Consider the following 22,218-nt stretch of genomic DNA (forward strand, 5'->3'; position numbering starts at 1 on the left):
CCCCGTTCACCGGCCGGGCGCTGTGCCGCTGAAGCAGCGCGCACAGATCTGCCGGGCCCTCGCTCAGCCCGCACCGGCGGAACCGCGGTTCCCGCCCCGCTCACGGGTGGGCGGTGCCGGAGGGCGCGGGTGGGCGGGGCAGGGGCCGGGCCCTCCTGCGCACGCGCCCGTTTCCCCGGCAACGCCGTCCCCTGCGCTCCCAGCGTGCTCCGCGCGACCCTGTCGGGCGGAGGCGGCTGCGGGCGGTGAGGTGAGGGGAGGCGCCATTTTTAAATTGCTGGAAGCGGTGGCGGCTGCTGCCGGCGGGGAGGGGATCGGATCGGGGGACCTAGGCGGTTGGGCACTGCTGAGGGGTAGGCGGGCGGACCGACCGAGTGAGGGTCTGGGGGTTTTCCTGCTCGGGGCTTCACCTCGCGGCCTGCGAACTCAGAGGCCTTTCGGGCTTCGGTCTGGCCCTGCTCGCCCCTTCTCTGGGCCGTCAGTTAACGAGCAGAGAGCTGGAAAGCCGGGAAGAGAGCTCGGCAGCCAGTCCCAGGGTGCGATCGTCGTTGTCTTGTCTCCTCCCTGCTGGAAACAATCTGCTGCGGCGTCCCTTGGCTGGTCGTGAGCTGGTGGGTATGGGAATTACTCAGCAGAAGCTCCGGTCAGCCACGGTTGCAGGGGAAGGAGGAGCCCGCTCGCTGCCAGGCTTTCAAGCGTTTGCAACCTTTCTTTTCCACCAGTGAACTTCAGCTGTACGGCGGCTGAAGGATAATAGTTCTTTTTCTGCACGTCTGGATATGCTGCCACCCATATTAGTGTTACTCAAAGCTCCTACGTCCATAAGACAAAAGAGTTAACAGTGAAAACAGCTTGGTGGTATACACTGATCGTTCTGCTTCTCACATGTTCCTTGTACACATAGCATAAGAAGATTATAATATTTCTGCCTGCAGGAGGCATAGGATACATACGCTTACATGAGACCTATACCCTGCCAGAAGATCTTTATGTTTAAGTCAGTATGAAAGGGCAGTGATTCCTCAAGGGCAGTTTTGGTTGTGGACTTAAAAAAATAACATGTGACAAGCAGCCGTCTCTATACCTGAGTAAAAATTTGAATGAGGTTTTAGTGAGCATGAGTTTTTCATCTGTGTCTGAGGGCCTCTTGTCATGAGAAAGCAGGGGAAAATATATGTAGCATATGTAGACTCACTGTAGACAAGAGTCCAGCCAGAGTTACCAGGGGTAGCTCCCATGCAAAACTTCAGTTTGATCAGTAGCTGCTGTCAGTTTGACTTGGTAGTGTCTGTAGTGTCTGAAGCAACAGTTAAGATACAGCCTAGTTACTTTTCAGTTAATAGAAAATGTATCGGCTATAAGATAGAAACTGAAAGGGTGATAATGTGTGCTAATAGTAGGAATGGGCACTGAAGTAATATGTGCTTGTTATTGGAATTTGTACTTTGATCAGTACTGTTGAGGAGGTGATAGTGGTTTGAATGAGACTGATACCTTCTGAAATGCAGAAGCAGACAAATGTACTCTGAAATTTCTCCAATTTTTGCAATACGCAAAGGTATTAAGTGTATTAAATGTCTTTTTTCCCTGGTTTCTCTCGAATGATATCTGAGCAGAATCCAGATTATGGAACTTCCTGTAATAAATATTTTCATATTTCTCTTTGTTATGTTTTCCCCTTAGATGTGTATTTATATGTTTCTAAGATGAATGCATTGGCTATTGCAGGGTTCTTATAGTGAATTAGTAGAATATGGAATGTTAAAGGAATGAGGGGTATGCTGTCATATTTATGAAATTATATATAATTTTGTTTTGTTTTTTATTCACTACATGGGAAGTCTGATCTCTTAAGGGTGTTGCATAGTCATTAAGGAAAAATTTGTTTCACTTGACTGTCTGAAAGCTCTCTAGTCGAGGGCTGTGATTTCATCAGCATCTGAGCTCATTGTGGGAGAACTCTCTGCTCCTGAAAGGAGAAAGCTTTGCTCCTTCTCCAGCTGATTTGCTTGGCTCTTTGTTCCTTTCTGCTCGCCAGTGCCAGCTGCCTGCTTTCACCGAGGGTGTAGTTGGTTGGATTTTTCCATGAACAGCCAGAGTGAGTCACTGGCCCCAGAGAAAAACTGGAATGTTTCCTGCTTGTTTAAGTGTGTTGGCTTCTTGAGTTAAAGCAGATCATGAAAGGGTCTGTTGAATGACAGCTCTAGGAATGGGTGCAAAGAAAGGAGGAGTGGAACCTCTTGTTCCTGCTGATAGTGAGTTCTTGTGTTGGAGTGCACTCTCTCCTTGGTTCTTTGTCTGGTCTTAATGTAGCCTCTTCAGCAAGGATGAGAAGGGGTCGTGTTGGAAGAGTCACTTTGATGAAGTTGTTCTTCGAATGTCTCACTTAGGCTTTCAGGCAAATCGTTTGTGTTGTTTCACAAGATTGTGGCTGATTCAATGACAGAAAACAAAATGAAACCAAACCCAAAATTGTGTCTAAGGAAGTCTGGAATTCTGACAGAAGCGGGCAATGGATTAAACCATGTGTTGTGTGAAACAGCTGTTTGGCTCTCAACAGATCTTGATGAGAGTTTTAGTACTTGAACAGAACATGGCACAAATGTTGTTAATTTTTTCCTCAGTAGTTGCAAAATTACATTCATTGAATCATTTAAGTGTTTAAAACAGTGTTCAGGTATGATAAATGTCTGTTAAGTGTTACTGTGGTACAGAAAGCAGAGTGATGAGAGAGTTATATGTGTCAACTGCCAATGCATGCAGGAATCATGTAATTGGGTAAGCTAGAAGGAAGCCTTGTTATTGTGAGTAATGTACAGTAAAAATAAAATTGTATTGTTAATTCCATGTTTTTCTCTAAATACAAATATTCTCAGCATTTCAAGTGCTTGTAACAAATGAAGTGTTAAAATAATGTAGCTGTAAAATCTAGCAAGAGAAGATAATATGTATATATAAAGGAGAGATGTTTACTAGATGTTTAAGCAACGTTTCTGTATGAAAATAAACAGCTGGAGCAGAAAGGCAAACCAAAGGTAATTCTTGGAAATATAATTGTGTTATTTTATTGAGCTAGATATTCCGCAATCAGTATTGCTGGTTTAGCTACGGAGTGTGCATTTCCCGTGTTTCAGAGCTCAGCATCAATACCTTTATGTGTGTACCTGCACAAAATAATGTTAAGATTTTATGGTGCAAATTTGGGGCACTAATACAATCCTGCAGTTCTGTAACATGATAAAATCTGGCAAATATATAGGTGAAGAATAATGTTCCATATGATGTTTCTTTTAATTCAAGTATTTCTTGAACAAATCTCCAAGAGAGAAATAAATTTTTAGTGTTCCTTTAAGGCATTTCTCAAAAATTACATATGGAGTCTTGTGTAATTTCAAGATTATTTAAGGTGTGTTCCTTGACTATAGGGATGGTAAGCCATTAGCACAAAAGAAGTTCTTGTTAGGTATATATTTAGATTATTTTTATCCCTAAATTGTTGACTATTGACAGTTCAGTGCCAGGAATTTTTCCATGATTTGGTGAAAAAAATAAAAATAAAACATTATTCTAAGACTGTATGTAGGTTAAATACATCAAATAGCTATGAATGATTTCAAGAGTTCTCAAAAAGTAATGAGATCTTTGTGTTAACGTAGTTTTTCACAATTGTCACCAGGCATGCAAGGCATGAAACGTGCCACTAGATGTCCCTGCAAGCCAAAATAGTTTTTTCCTGAAATGCTTCCTGTTAAGGATGTTGCATTCTGAAACAATTCTTTTGTAAGCTGTATTTTCCCCCTCTTTACTTTTTTCCTTTTTAATGAAATCTTCACGCAGATGAGTATGTGACACCTGATGTATTCCCTGCTTCACAGCCTGTGCACTTTCTCATAGCAGTGAAAGCTGTGAGGAGAGATTGTTTCCAACCCTCATCAATCTGGAACTGAGAGTACAAAAGGTTGCAATTACATTTAAATTTTTCTTTTGATTGATATGGTCTCAGAAAATGCGGTGGCTTTGTGGTGTCTTTCAGTTCGTATCTGTTAATGCCACTTCAGGGCTACTTCTTACCCAAGTAAGCTGCAGGACTCAGAGGTGACTAAATTCTGTATTCCTAAATCTGAGCTTTGGTTTACAGCTTGATAGTTATGTTTGGTATCTGATTCTTATAAAAGCAAAGATCTGAGACACAGAAGAGCACGGTTTCTTGGGGTTGATTTTGTTTTGTTTGTTTGTTTTCTACAGTGATCATAACCCTGCACGTCTTAGAAATTCTGAGGTTGCTGCCTTAGGTTTTTTCTGTGTTCCAGAACTTTCCATCCCCTCACATGGTTTATTGTCCTTTGGATCACTGACCAGTTCTCCTTATACACCTATTGGTTTAACAATTGAAACTGTACTTATATTACTTGAAAATTGCTCTTGTTCTTTGTGTTTCAGCAACCAACAATATTCAGGTGTGAAAAATAGATACTGCATTGGTCAGAAGGTTCTTCAGAACTTGTGCCATTTGTGTTTCAGTTTGGTTGAGCATATAGGAAAGTCACTGAGGAGAATGTTATTTATTCCAATTCCTTTCCTCTTATCCTCTGTATTCTTTCAGTAAATTTGGGTGAAGCAGAATACAAAGGTGCTGTGGTCACTTTGCCTACACTTGTGTTGTAACTCTGGTAGACAGACTGAGTTGGTCTGAGCCCCATACAACCTGACCTTGAACTCTCACAGGGATGAGGCATCCACAACTTCCCTGGGCAACGTGTGCCACTGTCTCACCACCTTCACACTAAAGAAGTTCTTCCTAATGGCTAACCTAAATCTAACCTTTTCCAGTTTAAACACATTCTCCTTTGTCCATCGCTACATGCATGGCCTTGTGAAAAGTCCCTTCCCAGCTTTCATGTAGGCCCTTCAGGGACTGGAAGGCAGCTATAAGGTCTCCAGAGCCTTCTCCAGGCTGAACAATGAATGAGCAGAGCAGAGTTGCCCTTCCAATAAATATTTCTAACCTGAGCTACTGCAGAGCCAGGATTCTGAAAGCAACAGCAGCGTGTCAAGTATTAGATCTGTGAGTGTACTTGATTGCTAATCACATGTCCTTGTATTTGTTCACATGGCTTAATGTTCTGGGGCATAAGCAGAAAAAGTGGATGGCGTTGTAGATTAGGTATAATTCTATTTTGTCCTTTCCATACTCATCAGGAACAGTCATCATAACATGGATGCTTCGAGGAATCTCCTTCCGCCCACGGCTGGAAATGGTCATGTGGCTAATTTAAAAGAATTAGAAAAACTTCTGGCAGATGAAAGAATGCGATGTGAACACCACAAAACAAATTATCAAACTCTAAAGTCAGAACATCTAAGGTACAGTAATTTACACATTTTCTTCGTTTGAGCCATTAAAAGCTGAAAGTACATGTTAGATGCAAGAGACTGGTATGTGTGTTTGCTGTTTCTGTATTTAAGGACAGATTTAATGGTTGTTCATGTTAGAAAATAAACAATTCAAAATATGTGAAGACATTGCAGACTATGTTTCTGCAGTACTTTTCCTGTATGTAAATATGGGATAACTCTTCAGAATATTACAGAAATAAGATATTAAAAGTTTACGTATAGCTTGTTATTTGCTTCTGCACTTTTGAGCTTTAAGACCTAATTGTACAGTGCAAATATAAAATAAATACATATGTTATCTTACAGATTACAGGAAGAATATACAAAGGCACAAGATGAACTGAAGAGGTTGTTGGTTGAAAAGGAGACTGTGCATGACAGATTTCAGCAGCTTCTTGCTGAGTATCAGGAGGAGTTGCTGGCTAAAACACGAGAGCTGGAAAAACTGAAGATGCAGGTGAGACAGTTTACTAGCATGACTTAATATGATTTTTAATCCTCTAACAGGGCCACGTGGATTTTTCTTTTTATGTAACATGTATATACTTAGCTTGGATATATTTCAGGTATCTCGAAACTCACCCAATGCCAGTAATGTTTCTTCTGTAGAGTGACCATGGATGGAAATGATTGTTGTCTTGTGTCACTGAATCTTCGAAATTCTGGTTTTGTGTGCTATGTTATTAGTAAGACCCTCAGTCTCTGTCTGCATGTGTTTTCCTGTTCTGAGAAGAATCATCTGCCCAGGAGGATTACCTTAGATGCCTAAACCCATTAGGAGAAATGACTGGAAAAATAAGTATTTGTTCTTCTTTGTGAGGACAGCTTTCTTCACATTAAAATCAACCAAACACAAAACCCAACAGAAACGCCTCAGCATTTAAAATAACCTAGAACCTGCTTTCTGCATTTGCTTGTTTCCTTAAACTAATGTGGCACATGTCCTTAGGAAACAAACAGAACATCTGGCAAAGGACCCCAGGCTCCCAAATGGAGGAGAATCCTCAGTACCATTACTGCAAATAGTTTTCAAGGACTTCAGGGTACAGATAAGTGGAAGAAAAGTAGGATAGCTTTGAATATGTCAGAGGTTGTGGATGACAGCTTTTTAAACAGCTTTTCTTGGCTGATAGTTTGCTGTATTAACCACAGCAAAGAAAACTTAGTAAAATACATTGCGGCTGGGATTCTTCCTGATCTTAGTTTCATTTCAAACCAGAACCCATTTATCTTTTGGAGAGCATGTATCTAATGTGCTTCACAAAGAATTGGTCTGGCATTGCTTCTTTTGATGCTTTGGGGTTGGTTCACTTGCTGTTTTAAGTTTTTCCAAAAATAATTTATCTGTGATGTGATGCAATTTTTCCTTTCCCCTCTCCACTACAAAGAATATAAATCTTTTGGCGATTCAGCTGGACATTTGTGTTGGAAATTCTTCAGGAAAACACAGAAAATTAAGCAGGCTTCCTAAGTCATACTGAAAGGCTTGATTCTGGCTATTTATCCTATCACTGTGTAAACAATAGATTATGACTGGTTTATTTATAATACCTTTCTGTCTTAAGGTGCTAACTCCTCAAAAGTTAGAGCTGTTAACTGCACAAATACAGCAGGAATTGGAATCCCCTATGACAGAACGTTATCGGAAGCTAGAAAATGTAAGTCAGGATTAAATTTCTGTTTCATTTAGAGTTGTCATCACCAGCTTATTGTTGTTCCTAAAGCCTTGGGAATTTAGAACCGAAGGGGGAGCAAAGTGTGGTATTTTTTGCTTGGTACTCTTGCCCCAGGCAGTAATCCCTAGAAGAGGGAGAAGGATGGATTTAGTTCTTCAGATACAAATTGGAAATGATAGGAACATTGCATGGACATTCAAAGAAAATAAATCTGAAATCTTCTGATTTTTTTTTTTTAATTTTTCCAATTTAGGAAGTGGAAAAATACAGAACAGAATATAACAAACTTCGTTATGAACACACTTTTCTGAAATCAGAATTTGAACATCAAAAGGAAGAACACACACGTATTTCAGAGATGAAGAAAATAAAATATGAGGCTGAGGTACGCAGAATGTTGCAGTAGCTTAAAATGTATCTGCTGACAAAGCTGCTTGGACTTTGTGAAAACGCTGGTGCTTGATGGGCTGCCAGTCTGACACCATTTCATGTTGTAGCATTCATTTGTGTTCTCTCGAAGCACTTTTATGACTTAGCCTAAAGCTGTCTCTGTAGGTTTGTTCAGTGGTGTCTCGCAACAGCATTTGTGCTGCTACAAGTAAGGATAGACTTGCCTTCTGCTAAATGACAGCCAGAGGCTTTGCTTAATGCTTTTTTAAATCTCATTTGTGATGGACTTGAGACATTATGCTAATCTGAAATTAGTAAATTATCTCAGCAGCCTGTATAAGTTTAGATTTTGAACTACTTCTGTGGCAGCTAATCTAAGAAGAAGACAGAGGAAGATGTTGTTAATACCAGATAACCCTTACAAGAGACAGGGGTGGTCAAAAGGATACTGGAAACTTTGGTACTCAGTTTCAGTTGTACTGACTCCTGAATAAGCCATTGATGAATTTTCTGTTTCAGAACTGGACTTTCAGAAGTGTAGCTAACTAAATTGCCAGCTTATTTATGTTTTAAATATATGCAGCAGTCTAAATGAGTGTTGCATATGTCCTCTGCATATTCATTTAAGTATTTGTCTGGGAGCATATCTCCTAAGATGTCAGATTGGAATGTATTAGTCCAAACATGAGACAGAAATCAAAGCAATCATCACTTTCAAAATCAATCCAAATTTGCAAATGCAAAGCATTAAAAACAGAGCAGTTGTCCTTCCTGGAGCTAAACCCACATGCTGCTTTACAGCCTGTCTCTCTTGTGGGCTTGTTGAGTTTGTGCTGGTCTTGCAAGTAACTGGCACACTTGCAGAGAGAATCAAAGTACCTTGAGCACAATGTGATCTAGTTTCTCTTTCTCAGAGCCTTTTTAACCTTCCACACCAATTAGCACAAGGAGGCTACAAAACCATCCTTATTTTATAAATGTTGGGTTGGGCACGTGTGATGTGATAGGTGTTTGAATTTCCTGCTGGAAGGGATTTGGAGGGCTTTTGCTGCTGTCATTTTTTTTGCTCCATTGAGATCAGTGCTGCAACTTCTAAATGGACTGCTGTAGACTGGAGTTTGGACTAGTCTCCAAATATCAAGAGAACTCTAATTTTTTTCTTTACCTTCTGTGTGACATGGCCAAATCTGTTGCTTGTCTTGAGTTACAAATAGATTTGAGTTCAGTTGTGGTTACAGCATTGTGGAATCATAATGTAGTCCAACATGCTGCTTATAATGTTGATGTGTTCCTCGTGGCCACGTTCAGTCAAGTCTTCAACAGCTGTGAGGATGGAAATTCCACAGCTTTCTGGACAGCCTATTCCAGTGTTAAAGCATTTTCATGGTAAACCTTTTTCTTGATATCCAATTGTAATTTCACAGGTTCCATCTTGTGTCTGTTGCCTTTCTTCCCATCAGCATGCCCCTCTGAGAGGAGATCCATCTTCTCTGTCTCCCTTTGTTGTGAATAGAGAGGAATAAAACCCACTCTGAGCCTTGTCTTCTGCAATGTGAAGAGGTGTAGTTCTCTCAGCTTTTCCTTACATGTCATGTTCTCCAACCCACTGGCCACCTTGGTGGTCATCCACTGGACTTGAATCATTCTGTCCTTCTCTGTGTACTGGACACAGACTCCAGATGACAAGTACTGGTAGGTGACAAAGGCTCACTTCCCTGGATCTGCTAGTTATCCTTATGCCAGTCTGCCAGGATGCAGTTGGTGATCTTTGCTGTGAGGGTTCTCTGCTGACTACTGTTCAGCTTGTGCTTTAGGACTTCAGATCCTTTTCCATGGATCTGCTTCCTAGGCAGTGCCCACAGACTGTGCAGTTGCACTGGGTACAAATACTTTGTATTTGCTCCTGTTGAAGATGTTCCCTTCAGCCCCTTCCTTCTGCCTGTCCAAATCTCTGAATAGCAGTTTTGCTTTCCAGCCTATCGACCATTTCCCTCCAGTTTGGTGTCACCTGTGAGTTTGCTGAGTATCTTTCATCCCATCCTCCAGGTCAGTAATGAGGACATCAATCAGTGTTGGACTCTGACTTCAGAAAGACCCCTGCTCATTACAGGCAGTCACTGGGCTCAGCAACACTCATCATCCCTCTTTCAGCTAGCAGCCCAGCCAGCTTTCCACCCCCTTTTGTCATCCACTTTCCCAGCCCATATCTCACCAATTTAGTGGGAGAGATGATGGGAGAGTGTATCAAAGGTCTTGTTAAAATCAAGGGGTACAAGATCCACTGCTCTCTCCTTGTCTGCAGTGCCAGTCACCTCTTCCCAGAAAGCAGAGGAGGAGGTAGGGCACAATTTGCCCTTCATAAACTGTACCTTTCATCACCTTGTCTTTCATCTGTTTAAAAATGACTTTTAAGAAGATTTGCTTCATAACCTTCATAGAGACTGATGAGAAACTGTCTGTCCTGTACTTATCTGGGTCCTTCCTGACCTTTTTGTGGTGTGCTCTCTGCCTCTTCCCATTCATCAGGGACTTTCTCTGATTGCAGGGACTTTTCAAAGATGATAGTGAATAATGTTGCAATTATACCAGTGAGCTCCTTCAAAATGCTTGGATCCACTGCAAGGACTTGTGTGTGTCCAGTGGTTTGAATCATTCCAAACATTTTCTTCCTCTACTTCGGATTCTGATTTACTCCCACAGAATGCTAGGGGGGCTCAGAGACATCTGAGGCCTAAGGACAAGCCTTATCAGTGACAAGAGGGGGAAAAAAGCACTGACGAATGGGTCTGTTTGATTTTCCTACTCTAAGAAAGGAAATAAATGTGAATGTAGTTTCTTAATATTTCATATGTACATTGCTGAACTGTCGACTGCTGTGTTTGTTGCTGTGTGATACCTAATCACTGTGAAAGCTTTTATTTTTCTGATACCAACTATCAGATTGCAAGACTGGCTAAAGATAAAGAAGAACTCCACAACCAGCTGCTTAGTGTTGATCCCACAAAAGACAGTAAACGTGTGGAAGCACTTTCTAGAGAAAAAGCACAACTGTGTCAAAAATTAAAAGGCTTAGAGGCTGAAGTATCAGAATTAAGAGCAGAAAGAGACAATTGCAGTGCACAAGCAGAAAATATTCAAAGAGCACAAGCACGGCAGTTAGCTGAGATGCAGGCTATGACAAGGTCTCTAGAGGTAAGATTATATTTTTATTATTATTTTTATGGGTTGTTGTTATTTCTTCTTTGGTTTGGTTTGGGGTTTTTTGGGTTTGTTTTCTTGTTTTTTATTTTCCCTTCTCATAGAGTGTAGAGTAACACTGATAGAACAGTCACTGAAATCACTGATACAGAATGCAACTTGAGTCTGCATATTTCAGATTTAAGAGGAAATTGTCAGTACCTTGGGGGTCAGGTACTTCCAGTTCTGCTTTGGAAAGGTGGAGAGCTCAACAGAGATTCTGTTGGATGATGTTCTTGGTAAAAATACATGCAAGTGCTACTCATGTTTGCAGTCAGTAAAGATGCTGGGGTTGTCACTTGTCACTGAACTGAGGTTAGAAACTGGTGACTGTAAGTTAGTAACCTGCTATGGAAGGTTTTGTATTCTTTTAAAAGTGTCAGGTGGTGCTCTGTTATTTCTTTAATTCTTGCTTTGTGTCTTTTTTCTTATCTCCCGTTGTCTCTCCCAACACATTACTGCAATAGTTTATTTCTTGGCTGTTACTCTGCCTTAAAGAACCTTTGGTATTTCTGGCCTGTTGTATGTTTTTCAGGGTTGCACTTATTCCTCATCTGTGGTCTTCAGCCTTTCTCTGCCAGTTCTTAGTCTCTATGTTTGTAGTGAGCCTGGCATCATACAGATAGGTGGCTCATCTTTTTTGACTGTTTCCAGTGCTGTCTACCTTTGTTACAAAATGCTCTGGTTACAGTTTTAAAAGGAAAAATGCTGCAATATTCTTAATTTAGAGCCCTTATCAAAAAGTCTTGCTAGGTGCTAGGTCAGTCTAGAACCACAGAGGTGAAGTTGAAGGTCAGATTACCTTTACTTAGTAAAGCCTCACGGTTTGGAGACTATGATACTTATAGTAAATTGCATTTTATTTCCTGTCCATGGTGCACATGACAACCATCTGAAATAATTTTGAGCACTACTTGTGTTTACAACCAAGTAGCTTACTGGTAGGAATAGCTGCAGCATCCTAACAAAGTCCAGTTACCTCTGTCTCTTGTGAAGCAGGATTGAAAATGTGATTCTGTGCAGGCAATGTTAGCAAAAACATTGCTTGTCACTTGTGAGTGACTTTTGAGTGAAAGTCAAGCCCCTCACAAATGGCTTCTTTAATCAAGGCCGAAAAGAAGTCTGCTGAACTACAGATTGATCGACTTGAGAAAGAACTGCAGATGAGTCATGAGGAGAACAGCCTTTTAACTACTAAACTTGACAAATCTGAACTAGAAGTCAGTTCCTTAGCTGCTAAAGTAAGTGCCTGATTTATAGTATCTGAAATACTTTTTTTTTATATCCTGTTCTGTTTTTCTGTTCGTATTTTACATAAAATAAGACAATGGTATCTGCTGTGACTTAAGATTTGGAATTTTTAGAAATACTTAGGAAAAAAAGAAAGATCAGAGGGCTCCTAGTTTAGGGAGAACCTAAAAGTGCTTAAGAAACTTGACATCGCTGTTGAGTTTCAGCATAACAGGATTAGTGTGGGTGTCAGATTCAGACAGAGTTTTATGTTTTTAGTTATAATGCTCTATGTATATCGAAGTCAGGGTACTAGTCCTAATGAAATAGTTATTTGGGTAAATATGAGCTTTCTGCTCTTTCTTATTCCCTCTGTCCTGGAGAGAATACCATGTAATAAATATTGATCCCATCCATCAGTTTCTGGCAGCAAATTTAATCCCCTGCTGTTTTCTTTCCTTTCTGGAGAGGCTTTAGATAGTTCTGAACTGAGTTAAACTTAATTCCTGTGTGGAAGTGCTCACATTTATCTTTTGAATTTTGTGCCTTAAAAAACCACCTTAAATCTTTGCAGGTTGCCTTGAAATGTTCTGAACTTAGGATTTAAGCAATCATATCCACTGTGTAGTTACTTAATAAGCTACTGTGTCATTCTTAACCTTTTGCCACTTGTATACGCTAGCAGGTTGTAATTACATTTGTCATTGTGAATGGGTTTTCATTATAAGTGCTTTCCTCTAGATATTTAATTCTCATTGACCATGTAATTACTGCATAGAAATGCCTGAACTATAGGAAATTTCCATGCAAGTGGTAATTGTCTTTGATTTGATGTTCTTAAAGCTCCTGCTCTAGTGAGGCCATTTCTTGTGTACATCACAGTGGTCAAGAAGCATTTGATTTAACATCCAGTTTAAAACCAGGAAGACCTGGATTTTGAGCAAGTAGTGTAGCACTCCAGGAGGTCCAAGGCACTGTAAAAATCAAAATTACTTGAGGGAGCAATGGATAATCTGATTTTGTGTATCACTGTTTTCTTTGGGGTAATTAAATTTAACTATATTTTAGACCCTGGGGGATCTTCAGTCCGAAGTATGTGTTAACTGACTTGCTTATTGAGTTAGTGAGGCATCAGGGTCTTAAGCAATATTGGATCACTGCTAAAGCAATAAGTATTCAGAAAAGAAATACCCTAATATTCAAAGGCTACATGTAGAACGTGTAGCATTTACTCAGACACCAATTTTCCACAGGCACTCCTGTGTATCTGTGAGTATATCACCACAGCTTCTTAAAAGTAACTTTTCTACAGTATAAAGTGTGATAACTCTCTGATTAAAGATGAAATACTTGCCAGCAGTCAGACACCCTGGTTCCTGGAACATATGTTGTGTTTGAGCACTTAAATACTTTTAAATCAAGGAATACATAAAACTCACATTTCAAGATAATTGACAACTCATTCAATAATCTTCAGTGTGTAACTTTAGAAATTAATAAAATCCTGTAATAGAGCTGAGTATGATTTGTGGAGTTGGACCATGCCAATAGCCTTAGTGTTACGGGACCTATCTAATCCCCACTAAAAGAGTGGATGTTGTGGAGTGGCTTTTAGGAAAGCGGTGGGTGAAAAAAGTATTTAAGACATGTTTAAAATAAGCAAAGTTAATGATTTTTAAATTTGTTTTTTAATTTCCTTGTTAGCACAGTATCACATGAAAACCTTAAAGCTGTGAATATGTGTCTTTCAGTTGATTTGGTTTTCTTTTCTAAATTCCTAGATAGAAGAACTTAAAAGTTCATATAAATTGGAAATAGCAAATGTCAGACTGGAGGCAGCAAGAACAAAGAGCGAGGCAGAAAGAGAGAGAGACAAGATTCATAGTGAAATGGATGGTAAAGTGTGCAATTATTTTCTAGTGATTTCTTTTGTAAGTTTTGGTTAGAATACTGCAATTATTTGTCCTCCAAACACTGCCTGGCAGTCTTCAGCTTCTTCTGCTCTAAGTCCTAGATCTGAAAATTCATTTTTGTATCTGAAGTAACTCTCTTGTTTCACTTGGTCTGTTAGGTTAAGGACAGCTACAGGACAATTTTTCATTTATGTAAATGGGTGAAGTTGTGATACAATTTGAACATAATCTGGTTTTTATGAAGTACTTCATAGGTTGTTTTGTTTTTTTTCTAATATTGCCAGATTCTAGAGTCATTTGCATGCAGCTTTCAATGTTCATGTAGCATGGGGTGTCATTGGTAGTTTTGTTTTCTAATTCTGTGCCTGTGAAAATTAACATTTGGTAAGGCTGCCACGTGAAACAAAATACCATTTCTAGCTCCTTCTTTGAAGAAGGTAGGTGACAGGCTAAGAGCATAATAGAGCTGAGCCTGTAGGTAACCTGAAATGGCCAAGTGAAATTGGAGTGAAAAACCAAAGGTCTCAAGCACCATTTATGTGCTGATGACTGAAATTGCTACACAGCTTTTAAGAGGACTGTCCTCACTGATTTGCCATAACCCCAAAATCTTCCTGTAACAGTTCTCTCTGTGGCTTGCATAAACATTAAGTTCTCTAACAGCAACTAAAAAGAAAAATTTTCTGTATAAATCATTTAGTAACCCTCTTCAAAAGCTTTTGAAATGTCGCCGTTACATTAAGACAGCCCATATCTCTTCTGTTCTTCTTGAGTGTTTTCCCCATTGATTCATTCTGTCATGTGAATTGTGATTTTTACCTTCCTTCTAACCAGTTTCTAGTTATTTTAATCCTGCACATTATCAGGTTGATAGCAAAAATTACATTCTAACTTTTTTTAATCTATGATGCAGGATTGCTGTCAGACAAGGAAACTCTTAAGGCAACTGTTGAACGTCTTAAGGTGCTTTTAGTAGAAAAGGATCGGGAGCTAATTCGGAAGGTACAAGCTGCCAAAGATGAATTTTTTGAAAAAATTGCTGCCTTACAGGATGAAAAGTATGTTTGTTGATTTACTACACAGCTTGTAAAAGAGGAGAAAGCTCAAAAGACATCATTCTTGGCAACTAAACGCTTCTTGGTGTTTTCTCCATCTTTTTTTGTACATTAATGTCTCAGGTTAGAACTGGAGAACAGATTAGCTGATGTAGAGAAGGTGAAACTGGAACAAGATACTTGGAAACAAACTGAAAAGGATCAGTATGAAGAGAAACTGCATGCTTTACAGATGGCACATGACCATAGCAAAAAGGAACTCCAGCGTTTGCGGTATAGTGTGGCTTTTCTAACCTTAACACAAGTAGACAAATTTTTCTTGTAGTAAATTAGAAAAAAAAATAATAATATAAATAATAAAAATAAAAAATAAAAATGTGCTGTTTGCAAAAAAAATAACATTTTTCATCCAAACCTTTAAAAATACTGTGATTTTAATGACCATTTAAAAGACGTATTTTTGCAATACACCTGTTAAAATTGAGGAAAAGTTGATGTTTTCCTCCAGCATACCCCACTGTTTTTCTTTGTACACAGTTGTCCTGGTTTGGGCAACAGCGTCACCCTATCAGCAACTGTCATACTGGGACCCTAATGTGCTATCTCTCTGGGTTGGTTGTTATAGTTCTCAGTGAAGTTATTTTACTGTAGTATTTGTGTGAAAGCTACTGTGAGCAAAAGCCATACTCTAAAAGCAAACAAATCAATATATTTCTTACTCCTGTGCGGATTCTAATAATAATTAAAAATAATTTTTTCCTATTTATCGCCATTTCAATTTATGCCATATATTCTGTTGTCAGATTGCTTGTCCGTCACCTCTGACTTCTTTGTCCTAATATCTGTATTTCAATTAGATTATAATGTCTTTTATACAATCTTAGATTGAAAGTTCAGCAGCAAGGTAATCAGGCAGAGGAGTTAGAAGAAAAGAAACGTGAAAGTGCTGATCTGAAACGGGTAAGGTTTTATTGCATTCTGATGTTTTGTAGGGAGAATTTTCCTGCCATTAACCACGCCCTGTGTTTGAAGTTTAGGTCAATTTAGATTTTTTTCAAACGTCTTTTTTTTTTTTTTTTTTTTTCCTGAGGGACAAAATGCATAAGATACTTAAAAATGCATAAGATACTTAAAAGTGAAAGTGTTCAGAGAGCAGTCAGGCTTTCCTTTATAAATGGGTTACAGTTCTCTTTTTCTTGTGCATTTTATGGCTACTGAGGATTCAAAAGCTGAATGTTTATAGTCTGTTACATTGAATACAGTTATGCACTATTTAACTGCAGATTCAGTTTCCATGGAAACTTATAAATTGTTTCTAGCTAATGGTTTGCATTTACACTGCATCTCTCATCTGAGGTTCTTCAAGTGTGTAACAGATGTTTCATAAATGAATAAAAGAGTGTAAGGAGCTATATTGATAATGCGGATAGTTTAGCGGTTTGGGCAGACCAAAAACCAGAAACAGAATTCTTCTTAATTACCCCCTCCATGAAGATAAAGGGGAAGAAGTGCAAGAGATTTTAAAGCTGCATAATAAAACTGGAACAGGTTTACTGGAACAGGGGAAAGGCAGTAACACATGGGATAGCAAACCAATATACAAATATATATACAACACTATGTCACTGAGGGCAGGGACAGGTGCCTGAGGGCCCCTTGCAGCAGGGCCAGCTCGGGAGAGGGCTCCATGCCTCTTCCCAGCACCCGATGGATGTGGATTCTGAGGATCACTTGGCAAGCTGGTGGTAAAGGAGCACAGGGAGACAGCAGTGAAGAAAACAGCAGGCAATATAGAGAGTGGGGCTGCTGCTCTACTGGACTTTATGTATTATAGAGTATAGGCAGGAAATGGGAGGGAATATTCATCCTTCTGTGTTCCATCCCTCTCAGAGTCTGAAACTTCTTTAGTTCCCTGTACTTAAACTTTGACAACATGGGAATTAAAAAACCAAAAGGAAACTCATCCTATCTATGTGCTGGCTGCAGAGGTTGGGTTTTCAGACTCTGTACTTGGTTTTGTGAAATGGTTGGTACAGCCACTGCTGACTGTAACACATGTTGTGTTATGGTAGAGAAGAGTCCGGGTAGCTCCACAGATGTGCTACGAAATGTTGTGTGGTCCTCTGGTTCTGTTCAGTGCTGGGGCTTGATGTCAGGTTTTTTTAAGCTCTGAGGGACAAAAATATCTAAAGACTCCTACTTTGCTTTTTCTTTGTCGTTTTAACAATAGAAACTCCATGCCCAGCAGTCATTTACTAAAAAGCTTCTTGGACAAGCGGTTGAGTAAAGAGAAAAGGAACAAATAAGGGTTTTGAAAAGCTACTGCAGTCAGTTGGTGAAAAGATAGCTTTTTTTTTTTTTTCTTTGTAGCAAATTGAAGACTTGCAGCTGCGGCTTACCTCACTTTCTCAGTCAGAAAATGAAGTGCTGGAGTCTAATCAGAAATTGAAGGATATAATAGAGACACTGAAGCAAGAATGTCAGCATGCAAGGACTCAGGCAGAAAAAGCTCAACTGGAAACAGAGAAGTAATTTTTTTCTTCCTTTTGGCTTTATTTTCTAAATTACATGTAATCTCGAACTCTGAGAGTTGAGTGGCACCAAAGGAGCTTGCTTGGCTTAAAGAGGAAGAGAAATAAAGACCAAAAGATAAAGCCTAAGATAAACAGTTTGAGATAAGCCAAATAATGCCAGCTGAGCCTTAAGTAGGCAAAGCAGCTGCCTGCCTGGCTGTATCAGTCTTAGGCTTAGAAATGTGAAATGAGAAAAAGGGCTGAAAGCAAATGAAGAGACTGACACAGATCAGAGATGAGCTCAGACAGGCACTTGTTAAGTGTTTCAGGAACAGTGTAAGTGACAATAAAAAAAAAATTAATCTCCTGTCATTTTTAAACACTATTTCAAATGAAATTCTTTTACTGCTAACCAGTGCTGTTCTGGTGAAATACAACTCTGTAGTGAACAGCAGTAGCAGCTACTTACGGTCAACAGATCAGCAAGGTTCAAACCACACTGCATCTACCAATAAAAGATCTGTTTTGTGTAACAAGTAGTCCAGGATCCTGGTTCTGATATGAGAGTGGATGATTCCTACTACTTCTACTGTGGGGAATTGAAGGCTGTTTGGTGTGAAATTTATGGTGATTTAATCAGTTTGTGTAGGGAAACTGCATCATCCCAAGACTAGAGTGGATGGGTGCTCTGCTACCAAGCCTTGGACTGAGTTTCATAAAAACTGCTGCACAGAGTCTCACCATTTGATGTGTTTTGGTTTTGCTTTTATTAATGTAGTTAAATGTGCAGGAAGTACTACATTAATGTAGTTAAATTGTGCCACACAATGCAGAGAGCCCAAACAAGCAAGGAGGCAGAGAGGGAGACTGGCTCCTCTCCTACCTGCTGCTAGAGAACACAGCCTCATATTTGACTGTTTTAACCATGCAAAGGACTAAACTGGTATTTTATGCTGTTGGAGGTGTGTGTTTAGTTGGAATGTTGTCTACCAGCCATAGCCATGGGAGCTTCCTGTTGTGTTGGTGCCGGTTCTGGTCAGGGGCACATACAGCTCGTGTCACTTCTTCTCTGTTACAAAGGTGTAGTAGGCTGCACAGTGCATCAACCTGTTCTTTGTTATCTTACCTCCTTAACAAAGGAAGTGATTATCAGCTCTTCTGACAACTGATGTTTGGCTTAGGTGTCTGTTTTTGTGGTCCAGTGTGTTTATTTGATCTGATTCTAGAAATTTTCTGCCAGCAGTTAGGCAACATGCCAGACCAGCAAGCAGACAACTATTAACTAGCTTAGTGGAATGTGTTTTAAAAATTTTCCCCATAGCTGAGCAAAACCTAGGGTGATGCTAATGCACAAGTTCAGATGCTGTCAGTCACAATTAGACTGTTAGCACAGTCAATCTGAAATCAGGTACACCAATTAAAGGCAGGAATGGTGACAAGATGAATCTGTATTAAAAGCCTTAAGGCACTAATGCAAAGCTCTGCTGTGTCTGTATAAACTCTTAAGCATTTTCACTTTATTTTTTTCAAAGGACTTTAGAATACAAACATATTGAATGGCTGAAGGAGAAGCATGTGCTTACTCAGAGCATCACAGAGAAAGAGGAGAAATACAATGAAATGAAGAATAAGCTATACCGAGCTGCTGTTGCTCAGAAAAAGGCATGTTGACCCTTCCTTTATGAATCATCCACCTTATGAAATGTTCAGCTTTGCTTTGACCAGCTAGAATTGTTTTAATATTAAGACTTTATTTGCAGTCTACTGTATATAGTAATGAAGTATATCAGGTTCTTCAAAATTAGCATAGAAATAGGTTGATGTGATATGCGAAAACAGACAAGAAATTTGTTATAATGCCATCAAAGATTTTGTGAGGCTCCTTTCACATGCTTGTGTGCATGTCTTACAGGTATTTAAGACGTGGACTCCTTGATTAGGAAGGATGATGTTTTGCATACTAGATAAATAATGTGCTACTTTTCCTCAATGGAATATTAAAATTGTCTATTTCCTCCTAAGCTTGCTTTTTATGAAACAGCTTGAATGGAAAAGCTAATTAATTGATTGGAAAAGCTCCAGAATAACTGGCAGTTTTATACATTGGATGTGTATAGGTTATGGATCCTACTGCTAGCATTTGTTAAAATGGAGGTCAGCATGAGCAAAAGAAAAAGCAAGCATCCTTTCTTTGGGGATCGTGATTTTTTTTTTATACGTGGCCCTTTATGGAATGAGTTTTGTAATTCTCAAGTATAGTTACTGGTTGTTAGTACAGTTTGTCACTGACCAACTGGTGAGTGACAGCTGTGCATCTTGTAGTCACAGCTAGGGATCATTTCCCATCTCTGTTAATAATTTCCCATCATGGGGATTCAGAACCTCCAAACAACACAACACCTCTGCTTGAGGAAGGAAAATCCTAAAAACTGTCGCAGCTTTGAAACCCTATGCAATGTAGATTTAATTTTTACAGGATCTATTCTATCCAGGCATTATTTAGCTCTGTGTGAAATGTCTGTTTGACAGAGAAAGACTCTCACAGATAATAAACAAAGGAGGATGCGAGAGAAACTAGAGCTTTTGGAAGCCAAGATGGAAGAGCTAGAAAAAGAAAACCAGGTGTTAAACAGGTAATGAACTTTGCTTTTCTTAGCTTGAACAATGTTTTGTGCCCAAGATGTGACTGACAAATATGAAGTAATTTTGAAAATACATGACACTTAGCTTTGTAACTGAATTCAATGGTATTTTCAGCACTAGAATGACTTGAATGGAGTCCATTTTGTGTAGGCAGTTGAGACTTTTTAAAACAACTGCAGGGCGATCTCTTTGGGGACAAATTAGGGATCAATATCTGACAGATAGGCTTGCAGAATTCCTCCAAAAGAAGCAAGTTTGTGAAAAAGGAGATGTGGCAGTCAAACACTCTTAAATATGAAAGTAGAGTATGTAAAACTAAATGGAAGACAGGACAGAAAAATACTGCAGAACTCCAAGAGAAACAGACTTCCTTTTGAAAGAACAACTCCTGGTTTTTTCCTTTTCATTGAGGACATATGGAGGACTTTATTCAAATAATGTGGTTCCTGTGGTTCACTAGTATGAAAGCTGTTGGAGGAGTTCTAATCTGTAATACAGCAGATAACTTCATGGATAGAGGGAGTTTTAGGTAGACATTTAGGCAGAAGAATATATACAGAACTTCTACCTTCCAGGTTTTTTGATACATAGTTTTTCTTGGTTGTCATAATAAACAGCAGAGTACTTGTGAAGAGGTATCCTTCTGTGTTATGATAATGAAGATTCTGAGTAATAAGAAATCTCTTATTTCCCAGGCAGAACATTTCCTATGAAGAACATGCACGTCTCCAGAAGAGACTGAAGGACTTGCAACGTAGGCACAATGAATTCCGGAGATTAATTCTGAGTCCTAGCATACCATCTGTTAGTCCAGTCAATATAATGTCATCATCTGCCTTGCCTCCTGGCCCTGAAATGTCCTTCCCACTTCTTCAGGTGATATATTAGTTTGTGACAATAATACAACACTAAGAGGGTACCAGAACAGTCCTTCATGACAGACCTTATTCTTAAGGAAGGACTACTTGATCTTTGAAGAGAGGAAGGAAACTGAGAAATACTTCTAGTGATGTTCCCTTCCTTGCTTTAGGAAGTTGTTGAAAGAGAAATTGTGTGTTACAGAATGTAACAAATGGGCAGTTTTAAATCTTGTTATTCATACTTTGTTCTCTCTTGAGAGGTTTTTAATGGCTTGTACTGGGCAAGAAATACTGTAGTGCTTGTCTCAAACTCATTATTAAAAAGCAGTATTGCTGCTCTTGAGTTCATGTCTAGTTAAAAGAATTTTACTTTGGATGAGCTTTTGGTTGAAAATCTCTCAGGTTGAGGCAATCTAGACTGACTTTACAGATTCTTGGTATCTGAGAACCCAGATCTGTCTGTCTCTACATTTTAAAGGAGGAATGCCTGCATTCGTGTTTCTTGCTGGTGCTGTTCATGGCAAATGTCAGTCAGAACAATACCCACGGAGCATTTAAGGAGTAAAATTTAATGACTATTTTGGACTTGGCAGTTTTTATTTTAAAACTATAGGAAGTGAAATTTTTGGTCCCTTGTAGATGAGCAAGTAATAAAGCCACTTTAAATTTTTACTTATTTATTTCAAGGAGGAACAGCATCAAAGAGAGCTTTCCCTGCTTCGCAAGCGGTTGGAAGAACTAGAAACTACACAGAGAAAACAGCTGCAAGATCTGGGGCCACCTAGAGACCCAGTAACAGTGGGCACATATGGGCAATTGGCTAGCAACAGGGGTGTTGGGAATGGTGATGCACAAAGTGAGAACTCCCAATAGAATCTGAAGACTCTACATGCTGTTAGTTTTCAAAACTTTATCCTTTGTATGTAATTTTAATATTTTGCCAAAAACTTTTTTATGGGTCTTAATAGTATAAAATGTATTTGGTTGTTGTTTTGTATTTATTTTTGTTAGACTGTCATAAATTATTAAATGTAGTGGTTTTAAACAGAAGCACTGATAGAAGCATCGACAAAACAAAAGCATCTACTCCGCTCCCATGAGACCTGACCTGCAGTACTGTGTCAAGTTCAGGAGCCCTGAAACACAGGAAGGACTTGGAGCTGCTGGAGCAAATCAAGAGGAGGGTTATGAAGACACAATAAGAGGTCTGGAGCACCTCCTACAAGCACAGGTGGAGAGAGCTGGGGTTGTTCAGTCTGAAGGAGATTCCAGTGAGATCTTGGAGCAGCCTTCCAGTACCTGGA

The 22,218-nt window shown here is 39.4% G+C and overlaps 1 protein-coding gene across 1 annotated transcript; it reads left to right on the top strand.

Moving 5' to 3' along the window:
* The first annotated feature begins 192 nt into the window (after positions 1-192).
* CEP83 (centrosomal protein 83) lies at positions 193-21,870 on the top strand. The gene is made up of 16 exons (XM_030467102.1): positions 193-250; positions 5,200-5,364; positions 5,704-5,854; positions 6,963-7,055; positions 7,327-7,458; positions 10,404-10,655; positions 11,810-11,941; positions 13,712-13,826; positions 14,757-14,901; positions 15,022-15,171; positions 15,783-15,858; positions 17,269-17,426; positions 18,944-19,073; positions 19,941-20,044; positions 20,750-20,930; positions 21,602-21,870. The coding sequence occupies exons 2-16, from the start codon at positions 5,216-5,218 to the stop codon at positions 21,785-21,787; spliced, it is 2,154 nt and encodes a 717-aa protein (XP_030322962.1). The 5' UTR covers positions 193-250; positions 5,200-5,215; the 3' UTR covers positions 21,788-21,870.
* Positions 21,871-22,218: the final 348 nt, after the last annotated feature.

The sequence above is a fragment of the Calypte anna genome, chromosome 1, assembly GCF_003957555.1.
Source record: "Calypte anna isolate BGI_N300 chromosome 1, bCalAnn1_v1.p, whole genome shotgun sequence".
NCBI classification, from domain to species: Eukaryota; Metazoa; Chordata; class Aves; order Apodiformes; family Trochilidae; genus Calypte; species Calypte anna.